The sequence below is a fragment of the Phyllostomus hastatus genome, unplaced genomic scaffold (genome assembly GCF_019186645.2).
Source record: "Phyllostomus hastatus isolate PE091 unplaced genomic scaffold, TTU_PhHast_1.1 phas_scaffold_345, whole genome shotgun sequence".
Classification (NCBI taxonomy): Eukaryota; Metazoa; Chordata; class Mammalia; order Chiroptera; family Phyllostomidae; genus Phyllostomus; species Phyllostomus hastatus.
The window spans coordinates 11,173,803-11,197,596 of record NW_025334024.1 but is presented as its reverse complement, the minus strand read 5'-3'; the positions used below and the strand labels follow the sequence as shown (position 1 = coordinate 11,197,596).

Sequence of the window (23,794 nt, the reverse complement as noted above, 5' to 3'; positions counted from 1 at the left end):
TGATTTCACTGACCATAAGCAATATGATTATTTACATTTTACCAATCCAAGAGAAGGCAAAGGAGGAGAGAAAAGATGAATTGCAGAAGCTGTATGTGGTACCAGAACCATGTATTAGGTTTTTTAAAATAGATGTTTATCCATAGGAAAACGTCATCCTTTATTGACTGTACATAGACATGGGTTCTTAAAAATCATTAACTCTGGTACTTGGAATAAACATTTAGTAGTAGAAGGAAAGACAGCATTTAGATATTAATGTGGTTTCCTATTTCACACAGTTTTCAAATGGTAGAATTATTTTTGTTAAATGTAATCTGATAGAATGTCACTACTATAAACAATACACTTTTTATTTTTTTGTGTGGGGGGCTTTATTTACTAAGAATTGTTATTATTTGCCTCCAAGAAATAACTCGCATTTGCAGACAGATATTGAAAGTGGATGATGATAGAAAAAAGTCAATTTGTGAAAAATAAGTTTAGTGAGTTGAAATTTTCACTGGCTCACCTTTAAGTTACCTCATTTGACCATTTATAGCCCATAAACGATGAAGTAAGCTTCTTTGATATGAAGATTTACCTTTCATGCATATGTAGGAACAATGTCAAATATAGGAGTCATTCTAAGTCTACTGAAGCAAAGCTATCCAAATGAGAGGTCATTTAAGTTCTTTATTGTAGGTGTCCTTCCACAGCAGAGAAAGTACTAAGCATGGTCTTCATGCATGTATGCTGAAAAGGTTTCCTAAATGTTTGACTTACAAACACAGTGAGTCATAAGGACTATTTCAGGATGCTGAATCTTAATAATATAAACAACATTTAAAATCTCAAAATCTCTTTCTTAATATTAGAGTATTAAATAAAGCACAAACTGATTTTTTTAAATTAAAGATTTTATTTATTTATTTTTAGAGAGAGGGGAAGGGAAGGAGAAAGAGAGGGAGAGAAACATCAGTGTGTGGTTGCCTCTTGCACACCCCTACTGGGGATGTGGCCTGCGACCCAGGCATGTGCCCTGACTGGGAATCGAACTGGCGACCCTTTGGTTTGCAGATCTGTGCTCAATCCACTGAGCCATGCCAGCCAGGGCAGCACAATGGACTGACATTAAATGTTCAGGCCCTGGCTGGGTTGCTCAGTTGGTTAGAGCATCGTCCCGATATGCCAAGGTTGTGGGTTCCATCTCCAGTCAGGGCACATACAGGAAGGAACAAATGAATGCATACACAAGTAGAACAACAAACTGATGTCTGTCTGTCTGTCTGTCTCTCCCTCCTGCCCTCTCTTTAAAAACAATCAATAAAATTTAAAAATAAGTTTGAATATGTAACATGCATATGAGCTGGTGAGAGGTAAACACACTCATCCAAGTAATATCATCATAAATTACTATTTTAACATCCAGAGTAAAAAATGAATAACTAGTTAGTGTTCCATGCCAATGTCTAAAGCCATGTACACATTATTCCTCAAGTTTAATTCAGGGTTCAAAGAGTCTTAAATTTATCATAGATAAGAAGCTGAGAAGAAGGAAGAGGAGGGAGGGATGAAGGGAATGAGGGAGAAAATAAGAGAGAAAAAAGGGAAAAATGGGAGGGGGTGAGTGGGAGGAGGGAGAGAGGTGTTAAATCTTATGGGCTTAAGATGTATCAAGAGATTTAATTTTCAATGTATATAATATAGGTGTAGTCAAAGTATAAAATAACACATTTTTTTCCTGAATAAAAGTTAAATGCAAACAGTCTTATGCTTTGTCTGTGTATAACATATTTAACAAATGAGGAAACCATTATAACTGTGACTGTGGTTCTTGAATATGCCCTTTGTTTTCCCTGGCTTTAAAATAAATGTTATGCAGTTATTTACTTTGTATTCCACTAACCCAAGGAGCACAGTCATTATGCAACTAAGTATGCAAAAATATAACAAAAACTGGAACCAAAATAACATTAAAGCTGATTCTCTCTCATCATCTTCTCTTTGTCCCTCTCTTTTATTTACTGCCTTCCTAACAAACGAAGTGATGAGAAGTAATGTTTAGATACACTTGTGACAATGTGTGTTGTCAGTAATTTCCCCTCCTGGAGCCGCATAAGAGACGTGTGCCTTGGTGTTTCAGAGACAGGGAAGTAATGGTTCATATGAGAAGTTTAGCGATGAGGTTGGATAGGATCAATACACATAAGTAGATAGTTGCTAATACACCACCAATGATTAGAAGACACACATTTGTGTATATTTAAAATATGCAATTTAGAACTAAAATTATAGTGGATCTGAGAATATATCTAACACAAGTTTTGCAAGCCCTGTACATGGAGGGTTCTACAACTTTGCTGACATACATTAAACAAAACTTTAATAAATGGATATGTATCCCATGCTCATGATGGAAACACATTTTCTGAGGATGTCTATTCTTTCTAAATTGATTTGTAGACCCGACACTTCTCCAATAAAAATCTAGAAGTGTTTTCCATAAAATTCAACAAGCTGGTTTTGAAGTGTATGTGCAGTTCAGTGGTCCTAAAAGACAAGGCGTGTCTGAGCAAGAACATGGATAGTGAGGGGAGAGTTTTCCTATGTGGAGATGAAGATCTCTAAGACCATGACGATTTATACAGTGTGCCTCTGGTGCAGGAGTCCGTAAACTGACCAGCAAAATAGGATAGACAGCCTGTAGATGGAGCCACTGAAGTGGTGTATAGAAACATGAACTTGCATTTCCTCAAAAATGAAACATCTATATGTTCAATAAATAAAGATTCAAAGAAAGATTTGAATTCACTATAATCAGAAACACCCAGAATGACCTACTATGTTGTGCTCCTTTAACCGGTAGAAAATCAGAAAAAGACCCAGTGTGTGAGAGGATGCGCGTCAATGGAATGTATTATTCATTACAGACAGCAATTTAAGTTGCCAATTGAAGCTAGTTTGGCATTAGTTTATGAATTCGAACACTTGTTCACCCAGAAATTGCATCCCTAGTTATATATCTAGTAAAAAATGTTATGCTCTGCACCAGGAGACATAAAGATGCTAATTCATAGCAGCAATGTTTGTAATTTTAAGAAGTCCAGAGATGACCTAATTAATCTTTAACAAATTATGGCTCATTCACACAATAGGTAGCAATGAAATGAATGGACCGCACTGTCGGAGGGCACCGGGAAGACACAGATTTCTCCTAGGAACATCTACTGAGTGAAAAACAAGCAGCAAGATGACATGCAGCATGGCCGTTATCGTACAATCAGAAACAAGTAAAACCAGGGCTGGTTCACGGGCATTCCTTATACTAATGACCTTATACTCATTATTTTTTATCAAAAGTATGAAATAGACTAAAAATTAAATTAGAGTGTCATGTGTGAGCTCGTGGTGATAAAGAACTATAAGCTAAAGATTATGATTAATCCTGTTTCATGTGGCTGATAAAAATGAAATTAGAGATCAGAGAAGTTAATTTATTTGTGTGCAAAATGACCTAAAGGGAGGTGCTCTAATGGAGTCGGAGTGGCCCTCCCAGGGGGCCGCTGTGCGTGTCTCACTGGCCCTTTGGAACGTTCGGATCCCGCAGAGAGCCTTTGGGCTGGGCCAAGAGCAGCGCCGTACGCTAAACAGCTGTTAGCAAGGCTGACAAGACAGCAGGCGTTATGGCTACCAGACTGAAAATTCAAGGTATTCTTTAGAGGTGGCATCACTGTGTCAGAGTACTGGCACCTATGCAACAAGTTCTTCCTTCTATCCATGTCATTGTTCCCCTTCCCTTTCTCGTAAACACCACTCGCTTTCACCTCATAATCGGCACACTGGGCTTCTGCCTCAGTCCGTGCTTCCCAATAGCTCTTCTTTTTAGAATCTCAAATAAATGCGTGCTGCCTCTCACTTGGCCTTTTGTTTTTAGTTTAACATTTATCTAACGTCACAGAGACAATGGTGCAGATACTGAATTCAGCCAATATCAGAAGTGGGATTTAAACCCGCACCTTTCCCCCATAGCCACTTGCCGCAGAAGAGAGGGGAAAGGAGGAGAGCGGTTCTCTAACGTGGCTTCTCACAGAAGCCCTGACGTTATCGAAGACGTACATTTCTGGCACCTCTCTGGCAATACAGTTCTGTAAGACCCCTACGTCTAATTTATACAAAGTTTGTCTCCCCCAATATTTTTCCGGCCTCATTTGAAAATAATGAAATAGATAAAAATGCAGAGGCCAGCACTGACATTTTAAATATTTCCAATACCCTGAAAGCATGTTTGGTACTGCTTTTTCTCACACGCTTTGTTTGACTGAAACACCTTTTAAAGCATTTCCCTAACATTTTGCCTTATCAGAGCTGAAAGGAGCACTTGAGATCACCTATTCAGACCTTCTTATTTTACAGATAAAGTTTCCAAGGTTACAGTGTTCATAGCCAACACTGGACTCAAGGTCATTCCTCCCGGTATCTAAATCCCATAGCAGTTTCTCGCCCTGATCCAGTGGCCTGAGCGATTTCCGATTTCCGCCGTGTGGGACAGAATAATGCGGTTAGAAGCACTCGGAGAAAAAGTGAATGAAGTGTCCTAGTGCATTCCTCACCTGAGAGGTCGCTCTGCCGGGCTGATTACCCTTCTAAAATGCTATCTCGGGAATTTAGCTGCTTCCCACTGAGCCAGTTCCTTTGTTGCTTCAGGTAAACTTTCTTAAAAGTTAGTGAGGACAGAGAAGTAAATCAGTGATCTCACAGAGTATAAAGAAATAAAATTGGCGTGACAATGTGGGAAGTGTCTTTAGTTTTTCTTGGAAATGTTTTAAAATGCTTTATTGTTGTATTTGAAAAGAGATGCCACTTTTGAGGAAACGCAAATCTCACTTCAATTTCCTGTCCATGTATTTCTTATTTCTACAAATAAAAATTAAGCTCATTGAATGCTATTCAATCCAAGAAACAACTGTCTTTCAAATTTACATTTTAGACTCACCTGAAAACAAAACAAACAAAACCCCAAAGACATCATTTCCTCTACCTGGAAATGCATTCTCCTACCCAGATGGTGACTTAGATTCTCTCTGTGTTTAAATTCCTGATTACATTTTACCTCCTCTGATCCCCCAGTGTATTATGCTTGTTAGCTACAATGAGTCTGGGTCTACCTCATTTCATCTCATCACGGTGCTCATTACAACAGAACTTGCCTTCAAACCCCCGACACGCACACGGGGCCACCATTGCACTGTGACTCGGTCTGTGGCCGCAGGCACTAGGTCTCTCGGTGCTGGGTCATTTGCCGCTTTGGGCTGAGCCCCACTCTGACCTCTCGGTGCTCGTACCTGTGCGGTAGCAGCTTGGGAACCTGCAGGCTACGTTTCCCAGACTCCCGCTGTTACTGAGCAAGGGCATGCCGCTCGCTGAGCATAGAAGCCAGTGCTCTGGCACCAGTTTCCAAGAGGTGACAAAGCTTTTATTGTGGGGTGGACCATGGAGGAGAGCAGAGGCAAAGCTCAAATCAGTCTCCCTGCTTCACAATTTGAGGTGAGGTTTTTAAGGGGTAGCAGTTAAGGATTCGTAAGTGTTTCTCATGGGTAGTGTTTCACAAGTGATACTCATTCAACAATGGGTTCTGGGTCTTCTTAGAAACAAGATAGGACCGGTGTATGCTGGTTTTGCTGTTGCATCATAATCTCTAGTTCCTGCTGGGTGCAGCTAATGAGAAGGGAAAATGGGAAGAAGCTAGCTACTCATTTCTTGGACCTTGTGGCTACAAGAGCAGGGGGGTGGGGGTGGCTGCCGAAGAGGGTGGGGAGGCTTCCGCACGGTGCTCCGGGGGCTCAGCGCCAGCTGTGGATCCCATGGGCATTGTGCTTCAGGCAACATTATTTATGCCTCTGCGTCTCCAACACACGAGTGTCAGTGTTTTCCTGCGGCTATTAATCTTTGGATAACCTTTCCTTCTGTTCCTACAGCCCTTCCAATACCGACGTAAGAAAATTCTGTACGAAACACCGTGTGTCTGAAAATGCACAGAATGGCTCTGTTTACTTGTATCTGGAACTAGTGCAATGTTCAATGCAAAGTAAGGAGTTAAAAAAGTAATTTGGATGAGAGAGGGTCCTTACTAACTAGATATAATTATGGTCTGCAGGTATAAGACTATGTAGGGACAAAGTACTCTTAGCAGCAAAACAGTTACCAATAAATTTCTATAAAACCAGGCGCTTCTCAACTACCATTCCCACTTAACACTAGCATGGCTGTCCCCTCACTCGCTGTGTTAGGTCGTTGGTAGTTTAGTTCATTGTTGGGTATAAGATGTCACATTAGATATACTTAGCAAGTTAAATGCAAATTCATCTCAAACTTCAAAGGGTAATGATTTGAGTATCAGAAAATTAAGCAAGGGCCTTGGAAAAATTGATGAAGATCACAAATATTTTTGCAAAATTTTCCTTTTGCATGCAGGTTGTTAAAGTCAGACAGGTGCAAATGATGTCTTATGCTGTCACATGGCTGTGTCGGAAAAATAACGGAAAGATAAAGAAAAAGAAGCCTCGGCATCAGTTGGATTATTGAGTGGCTACAAATTCTTCCCATCACAATGTTCACCCCCCTTTGCAATGTGACATGGCCACTCCCCCAATAATGAAGTGGAATCTCTTTCTCCACCTCCTTAAATCGATTTTCGCCTGGAGAAATAGGACGTGTTGGTAGTGACATAGCGGGATCTCTGGAAATTAGGCTTCAAAGGCCTTGCAGTTTGTGTCCTCATTCCCTTTGATCGCTGCCCTGAAACCCCGTGTAAGGAAGCCAGCGCAGAGGAGAATGGAACGCTCTCCCTGGCACCCCGTCTCCAGGTGTGTGACAGAGGCCGCTGTAGATTCTCTAGTGCCGCTGACCTCCAGAAACACGAGACATAACAAATCATTATTGTCTTCAGCCACTATATTTTAGGAGTGGGGTTTGACTGAAACGCAGTACTTCCTTTAGTTTTAGATTACTTTACTAACTAGTGAGAAGTTGTAATATCTTCCTGGTTGTTACCTTTTTAAAGACTTTTCCCATATAAAACAATAAACAATATTCTATGAGTGAATAAATCTTTGTCATCATCATAAACCCCAATTTCGGAAAGAAAGTGAAAGGGAAGGAGGAATGGGAAGGTTTTTATGAGCAAGTCTTAAAATTTCCCTTTGTGTTTAACAAAATCAGCAGGGTGGGCCATTGGGTAAAGGTATGGCCATTTTAAGAATGTCCAGCTTTATAATTTATATTAAAAATCTCCCTTCTTTTGAGGAAGACCCTGTGACACTGAAATTTTCTTGAAAATGAGTCAATTGATGTCATGTATTAATTGTTATATAACTACATATAATTATATGTATAGATATGGCTATACATATATTTATATATACATAGATATAGACTATATATAAGATATTAACACCTGCTATACACAACACATATATCATAAATTGTGTTTCACAACTTGTAAGAAACACTGAGTTATGGAAAAGCATAAATACATAAGAAAATTAATAATCCTAACCTGATCAGTATTCAATGGCATGCATATAAATGGATGTTCTTATGCAAGAAAAATTTAACTTTCTTAATTCAACCAGGGCATTTAATGAAGTAAAAGAATTCCACAGGGACTTTGTAACTGAAAAAGAAAGGCTCACATCATTTTGTGGATATTTTTTTTCAATAAAGAAAACATAAATAAATATAATGGACTTCAATGACATAGTTTTTTTAGTACAAGAATGGATTTGGGGTAACATCATGTGATGAACAGACAATTGGCAACTACAGGAAGTCAGAGGGGTCAAAACTAACATTTGACCACACTGCTCTCTGGCAAATTTCGTATCTATGATATATGTTTTAAACTCTAAGGGTGAATATAATTTTTAGTTTGTGCTAAACACTTAATGACATTGAACACATTTATAATTATTAGGTTTTTTTGGAAAGTTTATTTGTTTAAACCCCTTTATTGAGGTGTAATCGACATACATAAAGCTGTGCATATTTAATATTCACAGCATAATGTGGTTTCTTGGGTTTATTTGTATGTTAATAATTATGGCACCCATTTATCAATCCCTTATTGTATTATGGAACCTGGAAATTTTGCATTAATTATTCTCATATAATATTCACAAGCTATAAATATCAAAGTTTACAGAGATTTGGTAACTTGCTCAAATAGATGAAAGCAGTGGAAATCAGAATGCTTGGTCTCATTCCCTTCACCATTCCTTTCAACTGGGACACAGCGCTCTCTGAATTTTAGGTCTTTTTTTTTTTCAGCGAATTTTTAAAATTATTTCCTCACATCTAAGCTACTTCATTTTAAAGTGTGAACCAGAGTACACTCACCAATATGTATTAGAAAAATGTTTACTGTAAACTTTAGTCCCTCTGCATGTAATCTTCCAATTGCACATATCACCATGGAAGGAACATTCAACATACACTGCCAAAATACTGCCCGTGAGCAGTCTACATGGCTACTTTTTAATGCTTTTAATGGAAAAATTAGGTAGTGAAACATTGGCGTAAATTAAGAACTTCATGCAGTCTTTGCAAACATCCAGAGCAGCACCGTCCAGTGTAACTTGCTGCTTTGATGGAAATGTTCTATCTCTGCATAGTCCGACATGGCAGCTACTGGCCGCGTGAACTGTCAAGCATTTGATATTTGGGTAGTGTGACGGAACAACTGACTCTAACGTTATTAACATGGCCTATGGTCTCCATATTGAACAGCATGTCAACATGAAATGACTTCATACGTCCACCCAGACGATACACAGAAAGTGAGCCAGGCTCTTTCAGAAAGCAAGTGAACCCTGAAACTGCCCTCTCTTTTTTCTGCTACTGTAAAGATGGCACCATTACTGTGTTTGCAAAAGTCTAACAACCAGTTTTACTTGTAGAATATTAACCCCAGCAATCCTCACTCCCCTAGAACAGTGGTTTTGTACCTGAGAATTGGAGAATTGCTCCCTGAAGGCACTTGAAGGCACACCAGCTGCCGGGCACGAAGCTCGCTGTGTGCTGCAGATCTGAAGATCTAGGTGGTGGGTGGATTTGATTTTCCTGGACCTGCCCGAGGCCAACATTGTTTCTGCTTCATTATTCTGAGAAATGGAAACGTTCCATGAGATGGTCTAGAGTTTTAAAACATAAATGCTGGTAGATATAAAAATTTTTCAAAAAGTCTTTATCTAAAGATTCTTTGTTTTCTACAGTAACTGTGTTCCCTTATGCTTAAATCAGCTCGCGAGAAAGATATCACAGACCCAAGTATGACATTTCCTAATGCTCTGCCTTCCTACTGGGATATTTTTCTATCAGAGAAGGAAAACTTTGAATGCCGTAGTCACAGAGACAGAACCGTTCAGGAAGCAAATCCATCTTTGACGCCTAATTATCCCTTTCCTCCTCCTGCCCCGTTCTCCACCACACGTCACTCTTTTCCTTTCCTTTTCTTTTCGTTTTTCTTTTCTTCCCAAGTTTCTTAAATCTGGTCATCTTTGCTCTCACCTAAATCATGGCCAGCTCCTAGGAAGAGGGCAGAAATTTAGATGAGGGTCATCAAAGGTCTATCACCTTTTTAGTGTACTTGAATTTTAAGCATAATGTTATCTGTTTAAGGAATTGAGTGTTTTGTCTTATGCTAAATATATTTGAAACAATTTGATCAAGGATTTATTTTCCAGCTCCTGAAATCTCACCTTAATTTTGTGTACCTATTGTATGTGTAAAGTTAACTCTGATTTGGGGTCTGTATCTAAGAAGGCACTTACATCAAGAATAATCATATAAGGAAACCCATATATCAATAAATTATTGGTTTTATTACATCATATAACATTAAATTAGACATGAGAGCATCCATATAGTTCTCACCTTAAAGAAACATTCAAGCAAACTGTTTAGTCAAGAGTGTTTTTTAGCTTTTTTTTTAAACACTGTTTTCTCCTCCTCTAACTTCTGAATTCCTCATTGGTAGTTAATCGACTTTTGGTCTGGAACATAGAAGACCAAACTTAGAAGATTCTTTATAAAATAACTTGATCGTCTGATGTATAACAGAAATATGTTGCACTACTTTTTATACTTCTACCCGGTGTAGAGGGAAGGAATCAGATTTATTCTCTTAATTGAAATAACCAAAATAAACTGACAAAATATATGTAATGATTGGTTTTAAGATACTAGGTATCAGTTGACAAAGGATAATAGTCTCTGATTAATTAAATAAGTGTATTGGGAGAGTAGACTAATCTGTCATGCAGAAGAATTCCAAGTGGTTTATACAGATACTCTGCCCTCAAGTGGGTGGATCATCATTCCCCACTCCTTACGTGTGTGGTGTGCATAGTGACTTCCTCCCAAAGAGGAGGAAGAAAGGACCAAAAAAAAAAAAGAGTCATGTACAGTGGGGAGACCTGACAAATACTTTCTCCTCCAAGTAATTGAGGTCACCATCATCACTGATTAGTCACGTCAGTGGTATGAACTCTTGATACGGTGTTGTGGAAATAACCCTTTACCTCTGTAGTCGTTGTCTCAAAAACTCGTAATCCCAGGTTAATGAGAAAAACAATGGGAAAATTCCAACGGAGGGACATTGTACAAAATAGCTGACCAGTATGCTCCAAACTGTTAAAATTATTAAAAGTAAGGAAACTCTGAGAAACTGGCACAGCCATAAGGATCCTAAGGACACATGAGTCCTAAACATAATGCAGTAGTCTGTCTGGGGTCCTGGAACACACACAGAAATGCATTAGGTAAAAATGAAGGATAATGAAGGACATCTGAAACTGGTGTGGACTTTAGTTAATGATAACATTAATATTCATTCACTAATTATAACAAATGTACCAAACTAACGAGTTAATTAGAGGCAAAACTGGGTGTGGGGGATAAGTAGGAACTTTCTTACCCATCTTTGTAATTTTTCCTTTTTGTCTTTATTTTTATTGTTGACACTGTTGCCAATGTCTCTATTTTCTCCTCCTTCACCCTCCCCTTCCCAGGCCCTGAGTCCTTTTCCCTCTGGCCGTCGTCATACTTTTGTTGTCTGTGTCCATGGGTTATGCATGTATGTTCTTTGGCTGATCCCTTCACCTTCTTTCATCCAGTCCCCCTCCCCCACTCCCCTCTAACAGCTGCCAGTATGTTCTGTGCATCCATGCCTCTGTTTCTATTTTGTTTGTCAATTTATTGTTTTGTCAGATTCCATATATAAGTGAGATCACATGGTATTTATCTTTCTATAACTGGCTTGTTTCACTTAGCATAATAATTTCCAGGTGTATCCATGCTGTTGCAAAAAATAAGATTTCCTTCTTTGTTATGGCTGTGTAGTATTCCATTGTGTAAATGTACCACAGCTTTTTTATCCACTCATCTACTGATGGGCACTTGGGCTGTTTCCAGATCTCAGTTATTATAAATAATTGCTGCTATGAATACAGAGGTGCATATTCTTTTGAATTGGCATTTCAGGATTCTTATATATTTCCAGAGTTGGGATCACTGGGTCAAAAGCAGTTCCATTTTTAATTTTTTGAGGAAACTTCATACTGTTTTCCACAGTGGCTGCACCAGTCTGCATTCCCACCAACAGTGCGCTAGGGTTCCCTTTTCTCCACATCCTCTCCAGCACTTATCGTTTGTTGATTTATTGATGGTAGCCATCCTGGCAGGTGTGAGGTGCATTTCTCTGATGACATTGAGCATCTTTTTATATGTCTCTGGGCCCTCTGCATGTTCTCTTTGGAGAAGCATCTATTCAGGTCCTTTGCCCATTTTTAATTGGACTGTTTGTCTTCCTGGTGTTGAGTTGTATTAGTTCTTTATATAGTTTGGAGATCAACCCCTTATCAGATGTGTCACTGGCAAATATGTTCTCCCATACAGTGGTTCCCTTTTCATTTTGTGGAGGTTTCCTTTGCTGTGCAGAAACCTTTTAGTTTGACGTAATCCCATTTATTTATTATTTTCTTTGTTTGCATTGCCCTAGGAGATATAGTGACAAAAATATTGCCCCAAGAGCTGTCTGAGATTTTTCTGCCTATATTTTCTTGTAGGGTTTTTATGGTTTCATGATTTACATGCAAGTCTTTGATCCGTTTTGAATTTATTCTTGTGTGTGGTGTAAGTTGGTGGTCCCATTTTATTTATTTTTTGCATATATCTGTCCAGTTTTTCCATAAGTCTAAAATATCTTAAAGTTAAAATTGATTTTTATGAAAAATATTTAATAAATGTTAAATATTTATTTAAATTATTTAAAAATAAAATGTTTATTTTTAAAATGGAAAATTACAAGTCATTAAAATACCACACTCACTGTATAATATAAAATTTAATTATAATGATATCTAAAGTTCTAGGTACTTTGTATTGAAAATTGAATTACATTTCATTTTAAATCTTGTTGAATTACACAGTTTCTATATGTGCATATAATAGATGCATATGTAAATATATGTATACTTGTGTATACATTTATATACATATGTATGTATAACTTGCTTATATAGACAAGAATTTTAAAGTTTCTTTACAATATTAAGAAAACAAATGAAGTAAAGTTAAAATACCTCATAAGAAAAGTGCATATTTTTTACTATTATTATTTTACAGAAGAGTTTATCCAGTTTTGTACATACTTTTTATCTTTATTTTCCAGTTAAATTACTTTTTAACAGGACAAAATTAAAGTTTTAATACATATACATGGGGAATTCGCATAAGCATGAAAATTTGAAAGATAATGAGACAACATTAAATATATATGACATTTTGGACAAAGGAGAGAAAGTGGGGGAGAGAGAAAGAAGGCCTGGGGTGGTCTTAAGTTTCACAAGTGGGACTAAGGAATTTCCTGGTAATTGAAGAATAGCAGACACACGGAAGGCAGATTCCTGCTAGGCGTCTCAGGAACAGTGAGACACAGTGAGAATCTAGTAAACGCTTCTGCTTGCTTGGGGCTTCCTGTGTAATGCTCACGTTATTATGTTAACATTTTCTTACTGAAGCAGGTTTTTCCCATCTGAATCTCTTAGGAAGGAAAGGAGAAATAGTCAAAGGTTCTTTCTGAATCTTTCGTTTCTTAATAACCAGCAAAAATCAGAGGCAGAGTTGGTTTGGCAAACCTTTGGTCTCCTCCTCCATTATCTGTAAAGTGAAAGTAGCTGCTACTGTTCAGCTGGGTCCAGGGGTAGAAAGCTGGCACTTTCCCAGATGGTCATGTCCTTGCTGTGGCCAAGTCCATTTGACCCTATTATCTGAGAACGCATGTGTTTCTGCACGGGGATGTGTTTATATGTGTTGGTTTGACCTCTTGAAGGTCCTGTCAGTGTAATAATAGGTTCAGATAGTCAAAAGGCCTATGCTTTTAAAGTTTGGGAGAATGGTCAGAAATGAAGTTCCCAATTGCCTGGACCAACCTTAATTCAGGCTTAGAGGAAGACCTGCTTGATTTTAGGTTTCTGAGCATTTCCACGATTTCCAGGGCCATGACTTGGTTCTTGCCTTAGGACCCATCTCTGCAGAGCAGAGGGAGCGGCCAGCCACCTTTAGATCAACCCCAACTTTACCTCCTTACCAGTGTGTGTAGTGGGCGGGGATCACAAAACCATGTTTTGAAACCTGGACAGAAATAAGATCACTCTTGTCCACAGATCTGAAGGCAACAACTGTTTATATTTTTGTGTTTTTCCTAATATTTGTCCATCAGCAAATATACTTTTAAGTGGTTGTAGTCTTTACCATATAATGCACTTTTAAACTAATAACCTGTTTTTTAAAGTAAATAAGTTGAAATTTCCCATTAGGATGTACTTACTGTAGAACATTTTAAAAATATAAAAAAGTACTATATCATTGTTCCAAGACAATGCCTGTTAACATTTTAGTGTTATTTCTTCAAACTTTTATACATGCATTTCTTTTCTTCCTACATAATTTGATCAAATAGTATATGTAATTTTGCTTTCTGCTTTTATATTTCACATGATTTTAAGCATCTAATTACTGTAAACCTTTGATAAATATCATTTAAATGGTTACATTATATAGTACATTAACAGGTTGTAATTTGCTTTAGCATTCTCAGAAGAAAATGTTCCCTATTTCTTGCTATTATAATGCTGCGAATGGGCATGATAATTGTAAATTCAGATTTTTTTCTGTGTCCAGCATAATTGCCTTACTATAGATTCCTAAAGATAAAATTATGTGATCAAAAGAAATGAAAAAATTAAAGCTCTTGATAATATTGTCCAATGGCTTTCCAAAGTGTTATATTAATTTATAGTCTTACAGGGCTACCACTCTTGACATTGATTATTTTGATAGAAAAATGGCATCTTGTTTAATTTGCATATTTTTGACTAACAAGTTTGTCCAACTCTCAAGGGAATCATCTGTTCTTATCCTTTGCTCACTTAATTAGGAAATCTTTGCTTTATTTATTTATCTATCTTCTTTTTGTTGAATTTATTGTGGTGACATTGGTTGATAAAACTACACAGGTTTTGGGTGCACCATTCTACAACACATCGTGTGTACATTGTGTCGTGCTCACCACCCAAAGTCAAGTGTCCTTCCATCTCCAAGTGTCCCCCTCCACCGCTTCTTCCTCCCCTTTCCCTCTGACAATTACCATGCAGTTGTCTATGTCTACGAGGTTTTTTGTTGTTTAATCACTTCACCTTTGTCACCCAGGCCCCCAACACCCTCCTGTCTGACATCTGTCAGTCTGCTCTCTGTATCTATGAGCCTGAGGCCACTGAGCAAATTTCCCAGGGTACACCAAGGCTAGCTGCCACCCACTGGGTGCTTGCGCACCTTTGTGGTGGGGTGGGATCTCAGAGAGTCATCAGGGTGAGGTCTGCAGAGCTTATTAGGCCCAAACGGACCAAGATTTGGCTGTGTGAATGGATGGGTCTGCACCAGCTGGGCTTGTGGGGAAAAGATGACCCTCCTCCTAGAGCCACACAGCTCACTCTGTCCGGGATTCTGCCCCCTCAGCAGGGTGGCCATCAGGATTCAGAAAGGTGAGCTGCTGGGAGCCCAGAGAATGGGACTAGTGGATTTCCTGGGAGGGGGATGCTCCGGCACAGGGATCCTGGCTGCTGTCCCTTCAGTGCTCTCAGCAGAGCCACAAACCCCAGTCTCTCCTCACATGGCTCTAGCCTGCTGCCAGAGCCCAGGGTGAATGGCTGCCAAGGAGATTTTGTGCATTGGCCCTTTAACAGGGTGCCAGTGTCTCTGGCACACTCCTTTGTCTTTCTGGTGGACAGAATCCCCACTGATTTTATGGTAGGTGGGTGCCTTTTCCTGGCTCTGGTGCTCAGTCTGGGGACTCCGGCCTGAGGTTGAGACCCCACGCTCCTCAGGGGGGACCTTTGAAGCTGAGAATCCCTTTGGAATGTCAGCCACTGCTGCCCATGAGAGCCCCTTTTGCACCTCCACCCTTCCTACTGGTGTCGGTATGACTTCTGTACATCCTTTGTTATAAGATTTCTCCTCAGCTAGTCTTCAGTTAGTTAATCAGGTTGCTTGCTTTATATTTTGGTTGTAATTCCAGTTTGGTTCTGGGAGGAAGTGAGTTTAACATCCCCCTGCCCTGCCGCCATCTTGGATCCACCTTCCAATGAAATCTTTATTATGGAAAGGCGGTGTCAGTTGAGATGATAGTAGAAAAGGGCACTGGTAGAGCTTTGGATATTTGCAAATCTGCAAAACTCTGCATGTTGTGTTATCAAAATCATCTCATGCTATTTGCAACATGCTGATTAAAAGAGAAAACAAATAGTAGCGCTTAGGTTAATAGAAAAATTGCTTATGAAAAGTGCATTAAGGTTGCAGAATATTAAGTCCCCTAACTGAAAATGTATCACAAAATAAAAGTAAATATCATTAATAAAATATTAACTTGATAAAGTTCAATTATAGCACAGAAAAACATTTTTATTCAATATAAATATATTTTGAAGGGGCTTTTGGCAAAACATGTTACTGTCTCATAAATAGGTGTTCTGAGACCAATTTCAATGCGTGTGTGTGTGCGTGTCCTCTGCACTAACGAGCAATTAATTCCCAGACACCAGCAAGTTGTCAATTCCAATGCTATCTACAGGGGAGGTGGCATCAACTTTCCAGGTTAGGGGCTCTGTTCTACAGGACTGCCTCCCCCCACTTCAGGCACCAGTGGCAAGTTCAGGTGGTTAGTGTCTCTCACTGGTTGGTTATAAATTAGAGGCTCCACAAACCCCTCCCCAGGTACTATTAATCTGCTAGAGCAGCTCACAGCAGAACTCAGAGACACATTTTACTTACTGGGTCACCAATTTATTATAAAAGCATGTAACTCAGAACAGCAAGATGGGAGCGATGCACAGGGCAAGGTGTAATGAAAGTGAGGACGGGCAGCCCCTGGCGAGGCCGAGGGAGGCTTCAGGCCGGACCTGGGTTCCTGTCACTGAACAAGAAATAGTTCGAGAGCATGGCAGAAAGATTCAGCAAAGCACAGAGAATTTATTAAAGCGTTAGTATGCACTTGAGAAATGAGAGTGGGTGACCTTGGAGAACCAGATGGGCCAATGGGGTCTGGGTGGAAGGTTTTTATTAAACCTGGGCAAGGTGTGGGGGGGGGGGGGGCTGAGTAGGGTGATCCTTGGCTTCTGATGCTGGTAGAGGGGTTGCTGACCTGGCTCATCCTTGTCCTTCCTGTCCAGATAACGATTCTTTTGGTCCTCTCCATTGTAAGAAATTGCGGGGGGCGGGGGGAAGCTGGTGAGCAGGTGGACAGTGAAGGTCTTGTCTGTGCTGTTCCAGCTGAGATGGAAAAGGGGAAGGATAGGGCTGGAGGCCTTTGGTCCCTGTTCTGATTTTCCCACCTCAAAAGGGCACAAAGCTTCCACGTCCTCTCCAAGGCTGTCTCTCTCCCCAGATTTCCAAGATTTAGCCGGCCCCAAAGCTCTTCCAACCCAGTCTCTTTGGGTTTTTATGGAGGCTTTGTTAGTACATAGTCAGGACTGAGTAAACCATTGGCCACTGGCAATTCAACTCAATCTTCAGACCCTCTTCTTCCCTGGAGTTTGGGCAGGGGTAGAGGGGTTGTGGGGAGGCGCTTTAGAGGATTAAGAGGTGGGGGGGACTTAAAGTTACAGCAGTCTAATCCAGTTGTTGGTTTTCCTGACAAGGACTCCATCCCCCCCCCCCCCCCCCAACAGGTTACTGAAGAGCTTTCCCAAAACCTCCTCATTAACATAACAAAAGAAACCTGATCTCACTACAGAACATTCCAAGGGTTTTAGTGAGCCAGGAACCATGGAGGAAGACCAAATATATATGAGAAATACACATTTGGTTATCTGAGTGACCAAATGTATATTTCTTACAAATGACAGTATCACACTTCAAATATATTTTAGTTTTAAAAGGAATCAATGTTGAGTATTGACCATCAGCAAAAGACTGGACTAGGAAGCCCATATACCCTCCTTTCTGGGAGGCTTAACACAATGACACTGACTGATTGCCTTTGTAAGAAATCCAGAAACCAGATCAGAGGTTCAGGCATCAGATAAAACAATTGTTGTGTGAATAAATGAGTTGCATTTTAATCTCTTTTTAGTCTTCTGATGTGACTTTCTTCCACCATGGCCTGATGGGCCTTTTCCAGCCTAAGCTGCGGTCCAGGAGCCTCTGCCGCTGTGGTGGGACACGCAGTTCCTTGGCAAGCTGTGCCAACAGAGCATCGATAGCCTAACTTTACAAAATCTAACATTTTGATTTGATTTATAATGATTTCACAGACATGGTCTGGCCCAGGGTCTGGCATAATATGCATATGCCAAGCCCTAAGCACCAGCAGTTGTTTTTATCTTAATCAGTGGAAAATATAATCATAACTGCACACACAGGGAGAAGTGATTCGTGGTGTCTGAATTAGCAGCACAGTAATGTACAAAATTAGGTCTCTACTCTTTTCTGCTTTTCCCCATTCATACTGGTGGTTTTTCCCACCCCTGACATTAAGCACCACTCTGGTGGGAAGGGAGAAGGTCTTAATGCTCAGCCCTTTTCTGCCACCACTGGGTCCTGGAGTTCTGGCGAGTTGTAATTCTTCTGCTCATCAGATTTCTCATTTGTGCAGAGTGAGCTGTAAGTAATATAATGATCACAATAGCAACAGCCAACGTGTAACTCTGGGGGCTTTCAGTTTACAGGCATTGACTCAGCCATGAAGCTGATACTTCCCTTATCCTTGGTGCAGATGAGGAAACTCAGAATCAGGGATAATAAGCAGCTCGCCCAAGAGCATGCAGCTGGTTGGCGATCACCTGGAGTAGAAGTTGAACCTGGGCTGCCTGATCCCAGCACTGCCCGCTCAAACCACTGCTCTCTATGGGCAGAATGCAGAGGTCTAAGGCGAGTAAGCAACTGAGGACCCACTGAGTGCTAGGCCCTCATGAGGGGATTGTCACACATTATATCACAGTGGCTTTTTAGTTATTATTATCTTATTTTCTTAAGAAAAGGAAACCAAAGACCCGAGTAACTAAGTCTCTTAATCAGAACCACAATGAGAGCTGAATTTGTATCTAGACTTCTGTTTACAATGTCCAGGCTCTTCCCACTGCTTCCCGCTGTCCATCAGCTCTGCCCTCTGCGGCCATTGGGCAGGGACAGATGTTGCAATGGCCCGAAATGCTCAGGTCTCCTTTTCAGTGCCAGCCTCCAACCCATTGTATCCCGGCAGCCCACTGATACGGCAAAATCCATTATGAGTGGCTGCTGTGGTAATCTACACTTTGTCCTAAGGAAGTTGTTATGGGCATGAAAGGTTCAGTTATTTTTTAGTTTTAATATGTGTACTGATTCTTTAATTTTTTTCCCTCTAATTTGTTTTATGGGAACAATTAAGTATGATGGTTTACTAGGAGGAAAGCTTTTTTGTTTTCTTCCAGAGAGCCTGAGACCCTGTGCCTCCGTGTGGAGTCAGTTGAAGCGAGGGTTTTAGAGCTCTGCAGAACAGAGTGCCAAGCCCAGCTCTGTCCTCCTCACTGTGGCACGTCAGATGTCCTGCGGGACTTCACCGAGGTTCAGTTTCTCCGTCTGTTAAATAGGCACAGTGGCATTTCCCTCAAGGATTACCGTAATTTAATTAGATAGCAAGTGGTATATAGTACGTGTTCAGTAAAATGTCAACCCCTTCCATAATTAATAGAAATCATCAATTTATGTCTATTTTTGATTGGCATATTATGTTTGTAAATAACCAAACCAAGGAAATGGACCTAGGGGTGCACAGTAAACACTCAAGAAGGACCCCTCTTCCCCACTGCTGGTTTTTGCCCAGGGCCTCGGGTTTTTGGTGCCATGGACGGGGGTCCGGCAGTGGGTGTGCCGGGACCTGGGGAGCAGAGGGTCTCAGTGTGGGAGCTGTAAAATCGGAGTCAGCACTGCTAACTCTGGGACTTCCTCTCGTCATTAAAGTCTCTCTCCCTGTTTATTCGTCTGTAAAATCAGAAAAGCAAAAGTATCTCTTCTGCTTTGTTTGTCGGGAAGAGCTAAACACATTAGTTTAGCTCTTATGGTTATACAGGAGGATGCTTTTGTCATTTTCCTCCTTATTTCATTCATTCCATAGCAAGGCTGCTGCTGCTGCTGCTTAAAGGCTTATGTTTCCTCTCATTTGTAATCACCAAGAGGTGCTGGAGAACTCTAGTATTTCTACTCTTACAAAATCTAGCACATTTTCAGTTAAACATCTTGACATTTATTTTAAAGAGATTAGTTATCCCCCGTGACACCATGTGATATACTTACCGTAATGTGATATTAACTCCCGTATTTAAATATTTTAATATTCTATTCAAGAAATAGCAGTAACTCTGGAGCAGCCATTAGAAGAGTAATTTTTCTGTGGTCCTTGGTCTTCTGAATTCAGCTTTTCTCCATTAGATCATTTGAATTACTACCGTATATTGTTTAGGTCAGGCGTGAGTATGTGTTTGTGTGTGTGGTTTCCTTTCTTCAGCATCCCATCATTTTTCATTTTGGGCCTTTTGGGAATTGCTATTAAATGATTTGATTGTAGAGTGCTACTGTGAATTCAGAACATAAGGCATTAATCAGAATAAATGTATCCACAGCATTTAATTTGTGGATTTGTACTCCTGATACACTGAAATAAGAAATGTTAATTTCTTGTAGATTATTACCAGATGATTTAAAATATCTGCCAAACAGGAATGTCTGTTTCCATGTGAGGAATTTTCATAATAAAATCTTGGCACCATCGCTAAAGAGGTTAGTTTTATACAAACAGAAACAACAGCAAGTATTTTCCCTGAGGACAGTTTTAGCTACAATGTGCCAGTGCTGCTTAGTTATTTCTGCCTTTTTTATGCTTTTGTTTTGAAACATAATGCAATTTTACCTGGGTGCCCTCCTGGATATTCAGCAATTAGCTCAATAAGTTGACTGGCTCTACCAAAGGCAAGACCTCCAGAAAATTGGGAGGCTCTGCCACCTCACCCCTTCTCCCACCCACCTCTCTAGAGGGGAGAAAGGGGTTAAGGATTATTGGAGAATAGAGGAGAGGGGAGGGAGCCCCGAGGAGGCCCAGGAGCAGCAGGCCGACCTCCAGGTCCAGCTTTCATCAGCAGCTCAGGGTGTAGCTCTGAGCGCTGCTGTGAATTTGGAGGAGGGATGCTGCTGTCAATTTGCGGGACCGCTGCTGCGAGGAGTGGGCGTGGCCTCGGCGGTGTGGATGCTTGTTAGGAAAGATGCTGTATGCTTTTTAGAGAGAAGTCAGGGCTGTGGTGTGTGTGTTCGCGCGCGCGCGTGTGTGAGAGAGAGAGGAGGATTGGAGAAAAGAGGGAAGGAGGGAGTGAGGCTGAGAGACCCAGAGGTGCTGCAGACAGAGCTGGGAGAGGGGCTGGGAACAGGGCTAGCGCCGTCGGAGAGCCGCTCAAGACATTTTGGGGAAGCCCAATAAATGTGAACATGGGGTCTGTCACTGGAGCTGTCCTCACGATGCTACTTCTGTTATCTACTCAAAACTGGAGCAGGGTCGTAGCTGGGAATTCCTGTAAGTATACAGCAAATGATTTACACTTGGCAGGGGGCTGTCTGCAAAACTTTAATTCTGTTGTTTTGATGATTATTATTTGTTACCAAAACTGCTGCAACTGAAATACGGCTCTAAATGAAGCATCATTTAAACCTTTTGCAAATATGACTGGGTTACACCTGTCTTTCCTCTTGATCTGGTCGAAACATGCAAAGTGTCATTTCTCTTTTTGTCTGTGAGCAGAATCTTATCCTCCCGTCTTTGAATATTCATTGAGAAAGCTCAAGTTCTAGTAAAACATTAAATTAGCATCTTAACCAGGGAGTAGCCTGCAAATGTCCTAATTTCTTCCTTTTTTAGAATTACTGAATTTTTTTTTTTGAATTATGTCTAACAAGAAAACAACTGGCAGACTTTACATTATGCTGCATTAGCTTAGATTTCTGAAGTTGGCAATTTGGTAGACTGATAGCTGGCTACATCTTTAAATTGATGCCAGGCTCATAACGGAAACGTACTGCAGAATTCGGGGGCAGAACTGGTGGAGGTGAACCTCCACGTTGAGGATTGTGCCCTCACTGCTGAAAGAACAAGACTTAAGCACACTGGAAACGGGGGACTTGATTCCTACATTTTGCTAAAGGAAAAACATTCTGGGGATTTTTCAAAGGTATTATTCTTTAGTGATTGGATTTTTAACTATAAATTTGTGATCGAATATTCTGAGTCTGAGTTAATTGATTCAGGGAAGATTTATAAAGATTTTCAATATTCAAAATAATTTGGCAGAACTCCCTATATCCACTTTTTATTAGAGATAGAAAAAGTTTTCAAAGTTATATTTGGCTTAAAATGTCTAAATGGGGGAATTTTCCCCTCTTTGATGAATGATAAACAAGCTCATGAAAATACAACTTTTTATCTCTTTCACAGATTTTAAAGGAAAAACTCATTTGCTTTTCAAGAAAGGGGTATGAGGCCTATTTAGGAATCTATGTTGCTGCTGGGTAACCAGGTTTACGTTGCAGGGGGGGGCGTTACAAATAAGCCAGCAATGAGGTGTGTGCTGGGGCACATCCCTTGAGTACACGGAAGTGCTCTGATGTGGGAAGAACAGTGTAAACGACCTTACTGGTACGAGCCAGATGTCCACGTACACCACACGGCTACTGTGATTTTGTGTTTGCATTCAGTATTGGCTCATTTAATGACGTGGTGTGCCTGTCATTCTGGAAGGAGAGAACTTCGCTTGGATGCTGCACTGTGTTTGGGATTCAGTGTTAGTTCGGGTGAATAACAATCCTATGAGTCAGTAAAACATGCATGTTTTTACCAAGTGAAAACCGTGGAGTGCTGTAATGGCAGCACGTGACACACTCTGCATCAGTCAGACAATCACAACACACGCACACACACAAAGTTTTGTAGAAAAGGCATAAATAATTCATCCTCCAACTACTGAAGTTCAACCAAAAAGGAAGGCACTAGAGGTCACTCTTACAATGTAATGCACATCCCTTGAAGCATCCTTCCCTTAAGAAAAGCAGAGCTGAAGTCTGGCCTAGACAGACTGTTGTGTCTTTCCAATACACCACCCCTATTTGGGTTTAAAACATATTGATGTGATTGGTTGGACTACTAGTTGTTTACATTTGTTTGTTTTCTTGAAGTCTAATAAAAGGCAGATTGACATTAAATAGCTTTCTTTTGAAGTGTATCTTCTTAGTCCAGGAAAGACCAGGTGCTGAAATCTGAGGAGAGCAGATGTTCATGGGCGCGTAACTCTGGCTGAGCCTGCCTCTGACACTTAAAATTTCAGTCCTGGCTCTGTATTCTGTCAGTCTTGGTTTGTTCAGGAAGTACTTTAAGGCCTTTCCAAGCATTTGATAAACTTAAGGAACCTGAACAATTTCAAATTATTAGGAGTGTTTCAACAAGAAAGTTGGAGTTCTTGGTTACTGTATGTTGAGTGGACAGTTCTTAGGGTGTCAAAAATGCAGTTAAGTGACTTCAGATCATTAAAGTTGCATTTTTTAACCCCTTGTTAATATTACTTTGGTAATATGATTTGCAGCAATGTATATAAAAGAAAAAATATTTCCCGGTTTTCATTTTAGTTTCTATACTTAGTAAGCTTTAGTGTTTGGAAGGGAGGGAGCAAAGTCCACTCATTACCAAGGTACTTCATGTGTTCTGTCCTTTCTGAAAGAACGAGTCTGTGTGCTCCCCAGCAGACGGGGGTTCCGTGCACGGACCGGTGACCGCCACCCGCAGGAGCACTCTGAAGTGTTGCACGGCGACCCCAACAGTCGTTCTGGGCGAGACTTGACAGTGAAACGTGAATCGATCTCGAGTACCAATATTAAAGCAGGGAGAAGCGAATATAAATAAGGAAAATTAAAGGTCAGTTATTTGGGTGAAGAGGATCATCTCCCCTTATGCACATCGGGTTCACCAGGAGCAAATCTGCCATCCACGGAGGCTGCCCGAGGCTGCGGCGGGAAGGCTTTCACGGGACAGGACTCCGTGCAGCAAACACAGCTCAGGGACTAGGGGCACTGTGATTTGAAGGTTTTTGAACTAACTAATCAACAGGGAAATTCTACATTAGAAGGATTCTGTACACACATACTTGTTCATGTGCGGATACAGTGGTGGGCGAAAGTTGGTTTACAGTTGTGA

At 40.4% G+C, this 23,794-nt stretch overlaps 1 protein-coding gene across 1 annotated transcript in view; it reads left to right on the top strand.

Annotated features, from left to right (window-relative positions):
* Positions 1-20,939: 20,939 nt before the first annotated feature.
* CNTNAP4 (contactin associated protein family member 4) overlaps positions 20,940-23,794 on the top strand; it is a 234,159-nt gene continuing 231,304 nt past the window's right edge. The window contains exon 1 of the mRNA XM_045818618.1: positions 20,940-21,130. Coding sequence (XP_045674574.1) covers positions 21,046-21,130 — 85 coding nt within the window. The 5' untranslated portion in view covers positions 20,940-21,045. The remainder of the gene's footprint in view (positions 21,131-23,794) is intronic.